Below are 12,630 nucleotides of genomic sequence, written 5' to 3'. Positions count from 1 at the left end.
GCGCCCAACCATAGAGCCGGGGACGTTCGAAGGTTACCTTGGGTTTTCTAACGGGGGGGGGGAACTTGGCGGCTAGAGCGTCCCGGCTTGAATTGGAGCATCGAGTCCAGGCAAGAACGTCCGGTTCTAGGGGGCCAGGTTGGCGGACTTTTCCATCCACGGGGCGTTGGAAAGGACACCTGCCCCGCCCCCGAGTGGAGCCCCGCCCCCTTAGGCCCCGCCCCCTTCTCCAGGTAGCAAAGGTTTTCCTGTTCTCGTTTTTAAAGCACTTTAGACCCGTTTTAGAAAGAAGACATCAAAGGAGGCAGCCGGCATGATGGGAAAAAAAAATCTCAGCATTTAGCTGGAGAGGGAAATAAAAATATTTAGGCCGCATTACTTATGGTGGGGCAGATGCTCTGGATTGCATCTCCCATCAAATCAAATGTTTATTACTGTTATAGATCAGCCTTAGTATATCCCATGCTCCCCAGGTGCCCCAGCATGCATCATCCTCAGCCTGCCTCTCCCATCGTCCCCAGACGCTCCATCCTGCCTCTCCCATCATCCTCAGACGCTCCATCCTGCCTCTCACATCATTCCCCAGACACTCCATCCTGCATCTCCCATCATCCCCAGACGCTCCAGCCTGCCTCTCTCATCCGCAGACGCTCCATCCTGCATCTCCCATCATCCCCAGACGCTCCAGTCTGCCTCTCCCATCATCCCCAGACGCTCCATCCTGCCTCTCCCATCATTCCCCAGACGCTCCATCCTGCCTCTCCCATCATCCCCAGACGCTCCATCCTGCATCTCCCATCATCCCCAGACGCTCCATCCTGCCTCTCCCATCATCCCCAGATGCTCCATCCTGCCTCTCTCATCCGCAGACGCTCCATCCTGCATCTCCCATCATCCCCAGACGCTCCAGTCTGCCTCTCCCATCATCCCCAGACGCTCCATCCTGCCTCTCCCATCATCCCCAGACGCTCCATCCTGCATCTCCCATCATCCCCAGACGCTCCATCCTGCCTCTCCCATCATCCCCAGATGCTCCATCCTGCATCTCCCATCATCCTCAGATGCTCCATCCTGCATCTCCCATCATCCCCAGATGTTTCAGCCTGCCTCTCCCATCATCCCCAGACTCTCCATCCTGCCTCTCCCATCATTCTCCAGACGCTCCATCCTGCCTCTCCCATCATCCCCAGACTCTCCATCCTGCCTCTCCCATCATCCCCAGACGCTCCATCCTGCATCTCCCATCATTCTCCAGACGCTCCATCCTGCATCTCCCATCATCCCCAGACGCTCCATCCTGCCTCTCCCATCATTCCCAGACGCTCCAGCCTGCCTCTCTCATCCGCAGACGCTCCATCCTGCATCTCCCATCATCCCCAGACGCTCCAGTCTGCCTCTCCCATCATCCCCAGACGCTCCATCCTGCCTCTCCCATCATTCCCCAGACGCTCCATCCTGCCTCTCCCATCATCCCCAGATGCTCCATCCTGCATCTCCCATCATCCCCAGACGCTCCATCCTGCCTCTCCCATCATCCCCAGACGCTCCATCCTGCCTCTCCCATCATCCCCAGACTCTCCATCCTGCCTCTCCCATCATCCCCAGACGCTCCATCCTGCCTCTCCCATCATCCCCAGACGCTCCATCCTGCCTCTCCCATCACCCCCAGATGCTCCATCCTGCATCTCCCATCATCCCCAGAAGCTCCAGCCTGCCTCTCCCATCATCCCCAGACGCTCTATCCTGCCTCTCCCATCATCCCCAGACGTTCCATCCTGCCTCTCCCATCATCCTCAGACGTTCCATCTTGCCTCTCCCATCATCCCCAGACGTTCCAGCCTGCCTCTCCCATCATCCCCAGACGTTCCAGCCTGCCTCTCCCATCATCCCCAGACGTTCCATCCTGCCTCTCCCATCATCCCCAGACGTTCCAGCCTGCCTCTCCCATCATCCCCAGACGTTCCATCCTGCCTCTCCCATCATCCCCAGACGCTCCATCTCCAGCCTGCCTCTCCCATCATTCCCCAGACGCTCCATCCTGCCTCTCCCATCATTCCCCAGACGCTCCATCCTGCCTCTCCCATCATTCCCCAGACGCTCCATCTTGCCTCTCCCATCATCCCCAGATGCTCCATCCTGCCTCTCCCATCATCCCCAGACGCTCCATCCTGCATCTCCCATCATCCCCAGACGCTCCATCTCCAGCCTGCCTCTCCCATCATCCCCAGACGCTCCATCCTGCCTCTCCCATCATCCCCAGACGCTCCATCCTGCATCTCCCATCATCCCCAGACGCTCCATCTCCAGCCTGCCTCTCCCATCATCCCCAGACGCTCCATCCTGCCTCTCCCATCATCCCCAGACGCTCCATCCTGCCTCTCCCATCATTCCCCAGATGCCTGCCTTGTCCATCATCCCCAATACTCGGAGGAAGCGCAGCGGTTGCACGCCGGGCGTGGCTCCCGGGCGCCCGCTTGCAAAACGCCGCCTGCGCCCCCTTCCCTTCCCTTCCCCACCGAGGGCGGGCATTGCTCGGCGGCTGCTGGGCGGTGCTGGGCGGTGACCGGCCGGGGTGGGCGAGCGAGCCGCTGGCCAGAGGCGCTTTCCCCCAGCTCGCCTCCGTCTCAGCCGCCAGCATGAGCTCCGCGCCGGGCTTCCTGGAAGCCGGGACCGTGCAGAAGCACTGGCCCGCCTCCCGCGCCCTCCTGGCGGCTCTGGAAGCCGCCTTGGCCGCCTTCTCCAGCGGTCCCGAGGGCGGCGTGATGCAGCCGCTGCGCACCGTCCTCCCGATCCAGAAGCACAGCGGGTAAGCCCCGGTGGGGAGGGGGGAAGGGAGGGGGCGTCTGGCCGGGGGAGTTTTCCCACCCGGGAGAGTGGGGGTCCCAAGCCGGACCTGGGAGAGAGAAGGCTGCGTCCCCCACTTTTCTTTGCCAGTTGCGGCCCTATCTGGACCAGGATGCCCTGTGTACGGTCACTCATGCGCTCATGACCTCTCCTCTGGACTACTGCAATGCTCTCTACATGGGGCTTCCCTTGAAGACCACTCGGAGGCTCCAACTGGTACAGAATGCGGCCACGAGAGTTGTCTTGGGAGTTTCCCGGTACGCCCACGTTACACCTTTGCTCCGCGAGCTGCATTGGTTACCAGTTGTCTTCCGGGTGAGATTCAAGGTTCTGGTAATGGTCTTGAAGTCCCTACATGGCATGGGTCCGGAGTACCTCGGGGACCACCTGCTGCCGGCGTCAACTTCCCTCCGCCTTGTACGCTCCCACAGAGAGGGCCTCCTCAGGGTGCCCCCGGTCAGAGAATGTCGGCTGGTGGCCCCCTGGGGGAGGGCCTTCTCTGTGGGCGCTCCGGCTTTATGGAACCAGCTGCCGGTTGAGCTCCGGATGGCACCGGACCTTCGCTCTTTCCGACGCGGTCTGAAGACCCATTTATTTGAACAAGCTGGCCTGGCCTGATGGGGGAAGTTAGGGTTTTTAATTGGGTTTTTATATTGTTACTGTTTTATCTGGGCAATTATTTAATTCTATTTTAATTTTTGTATCCTTTATTTATATGTGCCCTGTTCACCGCCCTGAGTCCCTCGGGAGAAGGGCGGTATACAAATTTAATAAATACAAATACAAATACTAAGCCTTGGCCCAGGTCGGCTTCATCCCAGATGTTAACACCAGCAGACTAAAAAAATGGGGTGTGGGGGGGTGGGAATCTGCTTGATGCTGGCTTGGAAAGGTGAGGTCCGTACAGGTAATTCTCGGCGGGAGACCACAACTGAGCCCCAAATGGCCATTGTTAAGCGAGACATTTTTTACCTGAGCTTGGCCCCATTTTACAACCATCACGGCACAGCTGAAACATGGCCTTCACTGGAGGACCAGCTTGTACCCCTTCCCTTCTTTCTTTTCCAAAGCTTTTTAGGGGTCATGCCCGCTTACAGTGCAAATGACGATGCCCTGACAACCAAGCTGGTGACCTTTTATGAGAATATGTCTCCTTCGCATCAAGCCTCCGTCCTGTTGTTTGACCCAGCGAACGGCACCCTCAAAGCGGTAAGTTCGGGAGTCCTTCGGCGGACAGCCCAGGCAGAAAGGAATTGAGCGGCTGAATTACCTGGAGAGCTCAGGTTTGGTCTAGTCTAGTGGTGAAGGCAACAGGCTAGGGACTGGGAGACCGGGAATTCTAGTCCTGCCTTAGCTATGAAAGCCGGCTGGGTGGCTTTGGGCCATTCACCAGGAGATGGTGAATTCTAGTCCTGTCTTGGCCATGAAAGTTGGCTGGGTGACCTTGGGCCAGTCCCCCTCTCTCAGCCCAACCCACCTTGCAGGGTGGTTGTTTTGGGGAAAACAGGAAAAGGAAGATGTATTAGAATATGGTCACTTCCTGCCTTGACCTATTTGTAAAAATAATAAAGGCAGGATACAGATAAACAACATAAAATTAAGTTGAAAAATAAAGGTCTTAGACAAGCCCATGCCAGCCAGTGGACCGATTTGATCTTCAGCAATGTTTTTTAAACTTGACAACCGAAGATATCTGGACCTCGATTCCCGGAAATTCTTAGCCAACCTTGCTTTATTCCAAGCTTTCCCACACTGATGCTTCCGGGGCAGTGTTTTGCTCAACCTTGGCAACTTTAGGAAGTATGGACCTCAACTCCCAGAATTCCCCAGCCAGCATGGCCAAGTCTGTTGCATTTAAATCAGTTTTAAATGTGTCTTCCTTTGATGCTACATAGAGGCATTTTGGTTCATTTCAAGAAAGATATGTTTAATATCGTTTGGCATCATTAAATCATCTGTAAGGTAAAGGTAAAGGTTCCCCCGCACATGCATGCTAGTTGTTTCCGACTCTAGGGGCCGGTGCTCATCTCCGTTTCAAAGCCAAAGAGCCAGCGCTTGTCCGAGGACGTGTCAGTGGTCATGTGGCCGGCATGACTAGACGCCAAAGGCGCATGGAACGCTGTTACCTTCCCACCGGAGTGGTCCCTATTTTTCTACTTGCATTTTTACGTGCTTTCGAACTGCTAGGTTGGCAGAAGCTGGGACGAGTAACAGGCGCTCACTCTGTTACGCAGCACTCGGGATTCGACCCGCCAAACTGCCGACCTTCTCATCGACAAGCTTGGCAGCTTAATATAATTGTGCAAAGCAGGAGTCTTCAAACTTGGTGTGCCTGGCTGAGGAATGCTGAGAGTTGAAGTCCACAAGTCATAAAAGGACCAAGTTTGAAGACCCCCTGGTGCAAAGGGTGCATCCTGTCCCAACTGATGTCGTTTATGATTGAATAGACATTGGAGAATAATGGACACCGCTGCCTTCTTCCAATGGGTGTGTTAAATCTCAGGCTTTCACAAAAACTTGCTTTTTATTTCTGTTTCTCGTGTTCTGGTCCTGTCCCTTGATGTTCTCCTTTCCAAAAGGTGATGGATGGCAACGTCATCACAGCCAAGCGTACGGCAGCGGTTTCGGCAATAGCTACCAAGGTGAGTTCCTTTAGTAGACCAATTAAGGATCAGAAGTTGTTCAATTGTTGTATGTTTATTTATTTGGAGAATTTATATGGCCTCCCACACATTATCAGGGACTCTTGAGATGTTTAGCCCAGAGGTCTTCACCCAACATTTTCCAGGGATGTGGAGGACTGTGCAGGAAGTCCTCGACTTACGACCGTTTGCTGGACGGTTCAAAATTACAGCAGCCTTGGAAGAAGTAACTGCACTCACCTTTACTCGTATTTACAACAAGCATCCTGCGGTCACGTGACTGCGGTTTATGACCTTTTTTGCCAATTTCCGGCCCAAAAAATGTCCATCGGAGAAGGTGGATTTACATAACGGCTGTGTGATTTGCTTAACAACCACCTTAAAAATTATCGTAACATTGGGTCCACTTAACGTATGACCGCAAGGGACTTATAATAGAAATTCTAGTTCCAGTTGTGATCTTAAGTCAAGCACTACCTGCAACTTACAGAATTTTCAACCAGGATGGCTCCTGGCGGGGAACTATGGGAACTGCAGTCCTCACAAATCTTGAAGGCGCCAGCACAGGCCATGCCCAGCTTAACCAAAACAAGATCTGTCTGCTTCCAAACATCTGAACTTTCATTGGTAGCTTAATTCTTCCTGACTGAACTGACATCTCTCTTTTTATAGAACAAGCTCCCGGCATCTTTTTTGTTTCCAGCCAAGTCTTGTTCATTCCCAAATTCCCTCATTAGCAGACATTTCTATTAGCTTTTAGTTTTTTGGCTTATTCAGAATCAGCACTTTGGGCTAATCTCCAAGGATCTTCGTGAATGGAAGCCTTTGAGGTCTCTCCTTTCAGTCCCTTGCTTAATTGGCACCCTGCTTCAGAGTCTTGAGTTTTTTTTAAAAAAAAATTGCTATTGTGAGTTTAAAAAGCTGACAGCTTTAGGTAAGAGGTTGAAAAGGTTCGTCCCGATCAAAAAATGAAAACACTGAGAATTTGAGCTTCCTTGGTGGAACTTTCTTCCCCTCCAGCTCTCCAGCCCCCCATTTCTTATCATCTCTTTATTTCAAAAACCCTGAGTTCACCGCACTATTATAATGTTGTTATGTCTAACTAACTCCCACCACATTCCTCCTCCTCCCACCACCAGTATAATCTAATTCTAACTCTAATTCTAAGAGTAAAGCATAAGAAAAGGGCTGCAGCTCCATATGTTGTCAAAGCAAGAACATCCGACGTTAGCCGCATTGACATACTGGCTGGTTGCCAAGCACCCAAATTTAACGGTGGGCACAGTGCAATATGTGGGTGTCCTCTATTGAAGAGAAGACACAAGGCCACCGATTTTAGGGAAATATTTAAGTTGAAGAAGGATCGTATTTAACAAGAATGCTTTTTTTCCCTCTCTCTCTCTCTCTCTCTTTGTCTAATATGTGCATTCCCAGTATTTAATGCCTGCAAATTCAGAGGTCCTTTGCATTCTGGGAGCTGGTGTCCAGGCCTACAGCCACTACGAACTTTTCACAGAGCTGTTCTCCTTTAAACAGGTGGGCAATCCGATTTATACCAGAAAACCCCCCCAAAAACCTGTCGTTTTAAACCGTATGAAGCCATTTCTGGATAGCTTCGATCAGTGTTTTGCAAAGGTACAGGATAATAAAAACAAAGACAAATAGGCTGAAAAATATCTTTTATCCCAGAGCTGTTACCATATTAAACACTACTGTATAGTGCAGGGGACTTCAAACTTGGCCCTTTGATGACTTGTGGACTTCAACTCCCAGAATTGCTCAGCCAGGCACACGTGCCTGGCTGAGGAATTCTGGGAGTTGAAGTCCACAAGTCATCAAAGGGCCAGGTTTGAAGACCCCTGGTCTAGTGCAACGTTGAAGCGCACTATTAGGGGCAGCGCAGCGGTGAATAGAATGTGAAGGATGTGTATATATAATGTAAGTTTTTTTACTTCTGGTTTTTACTCGTGTGTAGTGTGCACTGTGGACAGCGCTTAATTTCATTGCAAGATACCCAACGACAATAAAGATTCTATTCTATTTCCCATGAAGGTTAGAATCTGGAACCGCACCAAGCAGAATGCGGAAAAATTTGCTCACGCGGTGAATGGACCAGTACAGGTGTGTTCCTCGGTCCAGGAGGCTGTCAACGGGGCCGATGTGATTGTCACAGTCACAATGGCAACTCAGCCCATCTTGCATGGAGAGTGGGTGAAACCCGGAGCCCACGTCAATGGTAAGGGATGAGCGGGATTTGATATTTTTTTCTGCAATAAGATTACAATAAGCTAAGCTTGTAAGCCGCCCTGAGTCTTCAGAGAAGGGCGGGATATAAATGGAATTAAAATAAATTCAGGCTTGTTTTCGTACTGTGTGGTATATTTTTCTTGAGCTATGGGTTCGGATTGCCAAAGGATAAAAGAGGAAGGGATTCGAACAAATTATTAGATGTTGTGCTTCAGTGTCAGCCTGTGCTCCCAGCAGTTGAGTCTGAGGAATCTGAGGAGGAGGAGGAGGGGTTTGGAGAGCCTTTGGTGTCGGAGGGAGGCTCTGATGCACTGCAGGACTCTCAGCCTGGCCCCTCCAGTTGTGTTCCTCATGAGGCTCAGCTGTGTGAGGAGGAGGTGTCGGACTCAGAGGAGTCACAGCTGAATCTGTTCAGAGACGCTAGAAGCAGAAGGCAATCCAGCAGAGCAGAGCAGAGAAAATCTATGAGGCAACTCAGTGAGAGGAGGAGAAGGCAGTGAGAAGCCACACCTCGGGACAGATAATGAAAGGGGAAGGTGTGGGCGGTGCTGGTTGCTGAAGGCAACCGTTCGAAGACATTCAAAGAGAATCCTGGTCTGTTCTTGCTAATCTGTTTGACTCTTGTTTGACTCTTGTTGGATGTTTTGAATCATGTATTTTTGGTTGAAGAAAATATTCTGCTGCTTTTTTGTTTGAAAGACTTTATTTGGAACTGTAAATAAATTTGGGTTGGGTTTTTCCCAGCCTGTTGATTGTTAAAAAGGAAAAAGGGGTTGTCCCTGACACACAGTCAGTGCCGGTCGTAGGCTGGAACAGAACATTAGATGATAATTCCTATCAACACAAGAAAAGAGCTTGGAAAGCAATGTCACAGCCGCCATTAAAAAATGTCTTCAAGGATGTTGTTCCTAAAGATTTTATGCATTAGCTGGGGCTGAGCTGGATGACCTCTGGCATTCTGCCACGCCTGCACTTGTTTTCACAAACCCATGTACAAGCAAGAAGCAGAACTGCAAAAAACAGCAGCGGCTCTTGAACCGCGTGCTAAGTTCGGTTAGCCTGAAGTTTGGGGAAGTTAATGGGTTGAGTAAACTCCAGCTATTTGGTGAGTTAATAGAGAACTTAAATCCTGCAATGCAGAAAAAAAATGGGAAGCGTTTGACTTCTTCGCCTAATGATCTGTCTCTCTGTGGCTTCGTTGTCATCCGCACAAAAGGGAATTAAAGATAGTCTCCCACGGACGCTCACAACCAAGCCATTCTTGACAGTTCTAAAGTGGGTTAGGTGAAGGAATCACTCCAGTGTCCCTGGGACACTGCAACTGTCGTAAATGTGAGTCTGTTGCCAAGCATCCGAATTTTGATCGTCTGACCACTGGGATGCTGCAGTGGGTCATGTGAAAAAAGGGCCACAAGGCTCTTTTTTTTTTTCAAGGTCCTCGTAACTTCGAAAGGTCACTAAACGAGAACTATCTGTGTATTTTTATTTATTTATTTTTATTTTATTTATTTTAATCCCATTTATATCCCGCCCTTCTCCGAAGACTCAGGGCGACTTACAATCTAAGCACAAACCAATGTGCTTAGCAATAGCCTTCATTCTATGTATATGCCTGCTTATTAGGGCTTTCGGCCCCCGCCAAGCGGCATTATTACAAAGTCAGCTTAATTGCCCCCAACAATCTGGGTCCTCATTTTACCTACCTCGGAAGGATGGAAGGCTGAGTCAACCTTGAGCCTGGTGGGACTCGAACCTGCACTAATTGCAGGCAGCTGGTGTTACTTAGAGGCATTAGCCCACTGCTCCACCAAGGCTCTCTATATGACTAGTCCATGGGTAGGCAACCTCAGCTCTTTTATGACTCATGGACTTCAACTCCCAGAATTCCTGAGTCACCTATGCTGACTCAGGAATTCTGGGAGTTGAAGTCCATGAGTCATAAAAGAGCCGAGGTTGCCTACCCCTAGACTAGGAGAACAAAATGCCAAAGTTCAAAGTGTAACCAGCTGAACTACAAAAATAGCAACTAGGCTGATCTACCACGTGCCGTTTTGTCTTTTAGCTGTAGGAGCTAGCCGGCCTGATTGGAGAGAACTAGATGACAATATAATGAGGAATTCGGTACTGTACGTCGACTCGAAAGAGGCAGCTCGGGGCGAGTCAGGAGACGTTATTTTATCGGGGGTAAGGAAGTGAATCCGTTTCTGTCCCCCCCCCCCCCGGTTTTCCTTGTCTTTCTTTTTTTAGCATTTTACTGGGGGCGAGGGGGGAGGTCTTCGAAGGGTACCTACCCCACGCCAAGGGGCTTGTCTGAAGCTGCTTCGGTGACTTCAGACGGTTGGCAGTTTGGAGGGACTTTCCGTGACCGAGCAATATTTGTTTCTCAGGCCGACATTTTTGCAGAACTCGGCGAGGTGATCTTGGGAAGCAAACCAGCCCTGCGGGAGGAAACCACAGTGTTCAAATCGCTGGGTAAGGATCAACCCCACAGAGCGGTTTAGTCTACAGGTGAAGGCACCAGACTAGAAACCAGGAGGCAGTGAGTTCTAGTTCCGCCTTAGCCGTGAAAGCCAGCTGGGTGACTTTCAGCCAATCACCAGGAGGCGGTGAGTTCTAGTCCCGCCTTAGTCATGAAAGCTGGCTGGGTGCCTCTTGGCCAATCACCAGGAGAATGTGAGTTCTAGTCCCGCCTTAGCCATGAAAGCTAGCTGGGTGACTTTGAGCCGATCAACAGGAGATGGTGAGTTCTAGTTCCCCCTTAGCCATGAAAGCCAGCTGGGTGACTTTGGACCAATCACCAGGAGTCGGTGAACGCTAGTCCCGCCTTAGTCATGAAAGCTGGCTGGGTGCCTCTTGGCCAATCACCAGCAGAATGTGAGTTCTAGTCCCACCTTAGCCATGAAAGCTAGCTGGATGATTTGGGGCCAATCACCAGAAGATGGTGAGTTCTAGTCCTGCCATCCACATGAAAGCCAGTTTTGATTTGGGACCAGTTGCCCTCTCTTGACCCAACTCACCTCGCGGGGTTGTTGCTGCGGGGAAAACAGGAGGAAGAACGAATATTAGATACGTTCATCGCCTCGGGTCATTTATAAAAATAACAAGGTGAGATATCAGCTAAAAAAAATTATAATAAAGCCAGGGAGGCAATGGAATGTCTCCAATCCTGGCACCAACCGACTTCCATCTAGTTCAAAACCTGGATCTTTTAATTGCTTATATTTTTCCTGAATGCTAGGAACAAGGTGATGGCTGTAGAAAAGGCTTCTTTTTAGCAGCCTCTGAGGACGGGACTGAGATGGTTGCTCTAATCTTCATCTGCCAAACTAGGATGGTTGGTGGTTTCCCTCCCATCACTGTCTGTGATTTTTCGAATCTTTCTCAGGAATGGCCATTGAAGACACGGTGGCAGCAAAACTGGTCTTTGAATCTTGGTCATCCAGTGGATGAGGGGGCAATCTTCTGATCCTCTCAGGCCACAGAATAATAAAAGGAAGATTACTTCTGAATGAGAATGGCTAAGATTGCACAATAAGCTGTCTTACTATGTTACAATAGCAAGATAAATAGTAATGTAACAAAGGAATCAAATGATTTCTCTCGGCGTTTCTCAAGCTTGGCGACTTCAAGATGTGTGGACTTCAACTCCCAGAATTCCCCAGCCAGCCTGGGAATTCTGGGAGTTGGAGTTCACATATTTTGCAGCATGCTGGCTGGGGAATTCTGGGAATCGAAGTCCACTCATCTTAAAACATGCTGGCTGGGGAATTCTGGGAGTTGAATTCCACATATCTTACAGCATGCTGGCTGGGGAATTCTGGGAATCGAAGTCCACCCAACAAAACATGCTGGCTGGGGAATTCTGGGAGCTGAAGTCCACCCAACAAAACATGCTGGCTAGGGAATTCTGGGAGCTGAAGTGCTGGCTGGAGAATTCTGGGAGTTGAAGTCCACATATCTTAAAGTCACTGAGCTTGAGAAACCACTGTTTTATCTAATTATTCTAATGTGAATCAGTCTTCTTTCCATATATTTGGATAGTGACTTTAATTCAAAGTTTACAGCATCCTAAGGATAAATGTAGACTATCTCATCTCTGGAGGGCTACATTGTTAGTTCTACTAAATCGTTCACTGTGTCAGCTCTAATTTTATTTTTAATGTGTTCAGAGATTCCAAAACTAAAATTTTAACTATTTGGGAGCCTGTCGATGTACCTTTGTCTCAGATTTTCTCTTTGAAACCTGAAATAATAATTTTAGAATATATAAGATTCTATCTAGAATCTGATTTCTGCTTAACATATAACAAATTTTCACATCAATTTTGCATTTAATGCATACACTTTGCCTTTCTTTTTATTACTGACCAATAGGCAATCGAGAATCGTAGGAAAATAATTGGCTGGAACAGGTTTTCAAAGTGGTTTTTTAAAAAAATTCTGCCTTTTTTTTTAAAAAAAAAGAAAAAATGTTGGGGCCAATCAATATCGATGCAAAATTGGTGTCGATTGTATTTTCTATACTGTAGTTTGTAACAACAATAAAGTGAACGTTTCAGAAAATTTACAGTTCCCAAGCATTCATTTTTGTTGTTCAATAAAAAGCGCCAACGGCACACAAGGGAGATGGGGCTTAGATCGCTTGTGGCTATGTAGGGATTCTAGGCGGATGCCTCTTTTAACTCCGCCCCTAAGTTCTGCCACTTCTCCGGCTACGGTGTTTAAACTCAAGGCTTCTTCCTCCTGCTCTTCTGAATCAATGGCTACTGCGCAGTGTTGAAGCTCAGAGGTTGTGGGATTTCCACAGTGGATCCCCCTCATCCCCCTCAACCTTTAGAAAGAAAGAGAACGGTTTGTGGAGTGGGGTGCCCAACCATTGGCGGGAAGCACCATTCTC

At 49.5% G+C, this 12,630-nt stretch overlaps 1 protein-coding gene across 1 annotated transcript; it reads left to right on the top strand.

Annotated features, from left to right (window-relative positions):
• Positions 1-2,615: 2,615 nt before the first annotated feature.
• CRYM (crystallin mu) lies at positions 2,616-12,245 on the top strand. The gene is made up of 8 exons (XM_083372514.1): positions 2,616-2,806; positions 3,915-4,053; positions 5,424-5,486; positions 6,921-7,022; positions 7,539-7,722; positions 9,796-9,917; positions 10,121-10,205; positions 11,119-12,245. The coding sequence occupies exons 1-8, from the start codon at positions 2,637-2,639 to the stop codon at positions 11,181-11,183; spliced, it is 930 nt and encodes a 309-aa protein (XP_083228640.1). The 5' UTR covers positions 2,616-2,636; the 3' UTR covers positions 11,184-12,245.
• Positions 12,246-12,630: the final 385 nt, after the last annotated feature.

This window comes from Vipera ursinii (assembly GCF_947247035.1).
Source record: "Vipera ursinii genome assembly, chromosome: 13".
NCBI lineage: Eukaryota > Metazoa > Chordata > Lepidosauria > Squamata > Viperidae > Vipera > Vipera ursinii.
The sequence above is the reverse complement of the archived record's forward strand: the minus strand, read 5'-3'. Positions and strand labels throughout refer to the sequence as shown.

Bases quoted from the DNA above. Each gene is read 5' to 3' on its own strand.
- CRYM (XM_083372514.1), top strand. From the start codon at position 2,637: ATGAGCTCCGCGCCGGGCTTCCTGGAAGCCGGGACCGTGCAGAAGCAC. The intron at 4,054-5,423 runs GTAAGTTCGGGA...CCTTTCCAAAAG, and splicing joins CGAACGGCACCCTCAAAGCG to GTGATGGATGGCAACGTCAT. The intron at 7,723-9,795 runs GTAAGGGATGAG...TTTGTCTTTTAG, and splicing joins ACCCGGAGCCCACGTCAATG to CTGTAGGAGCTAGCCGGCCT.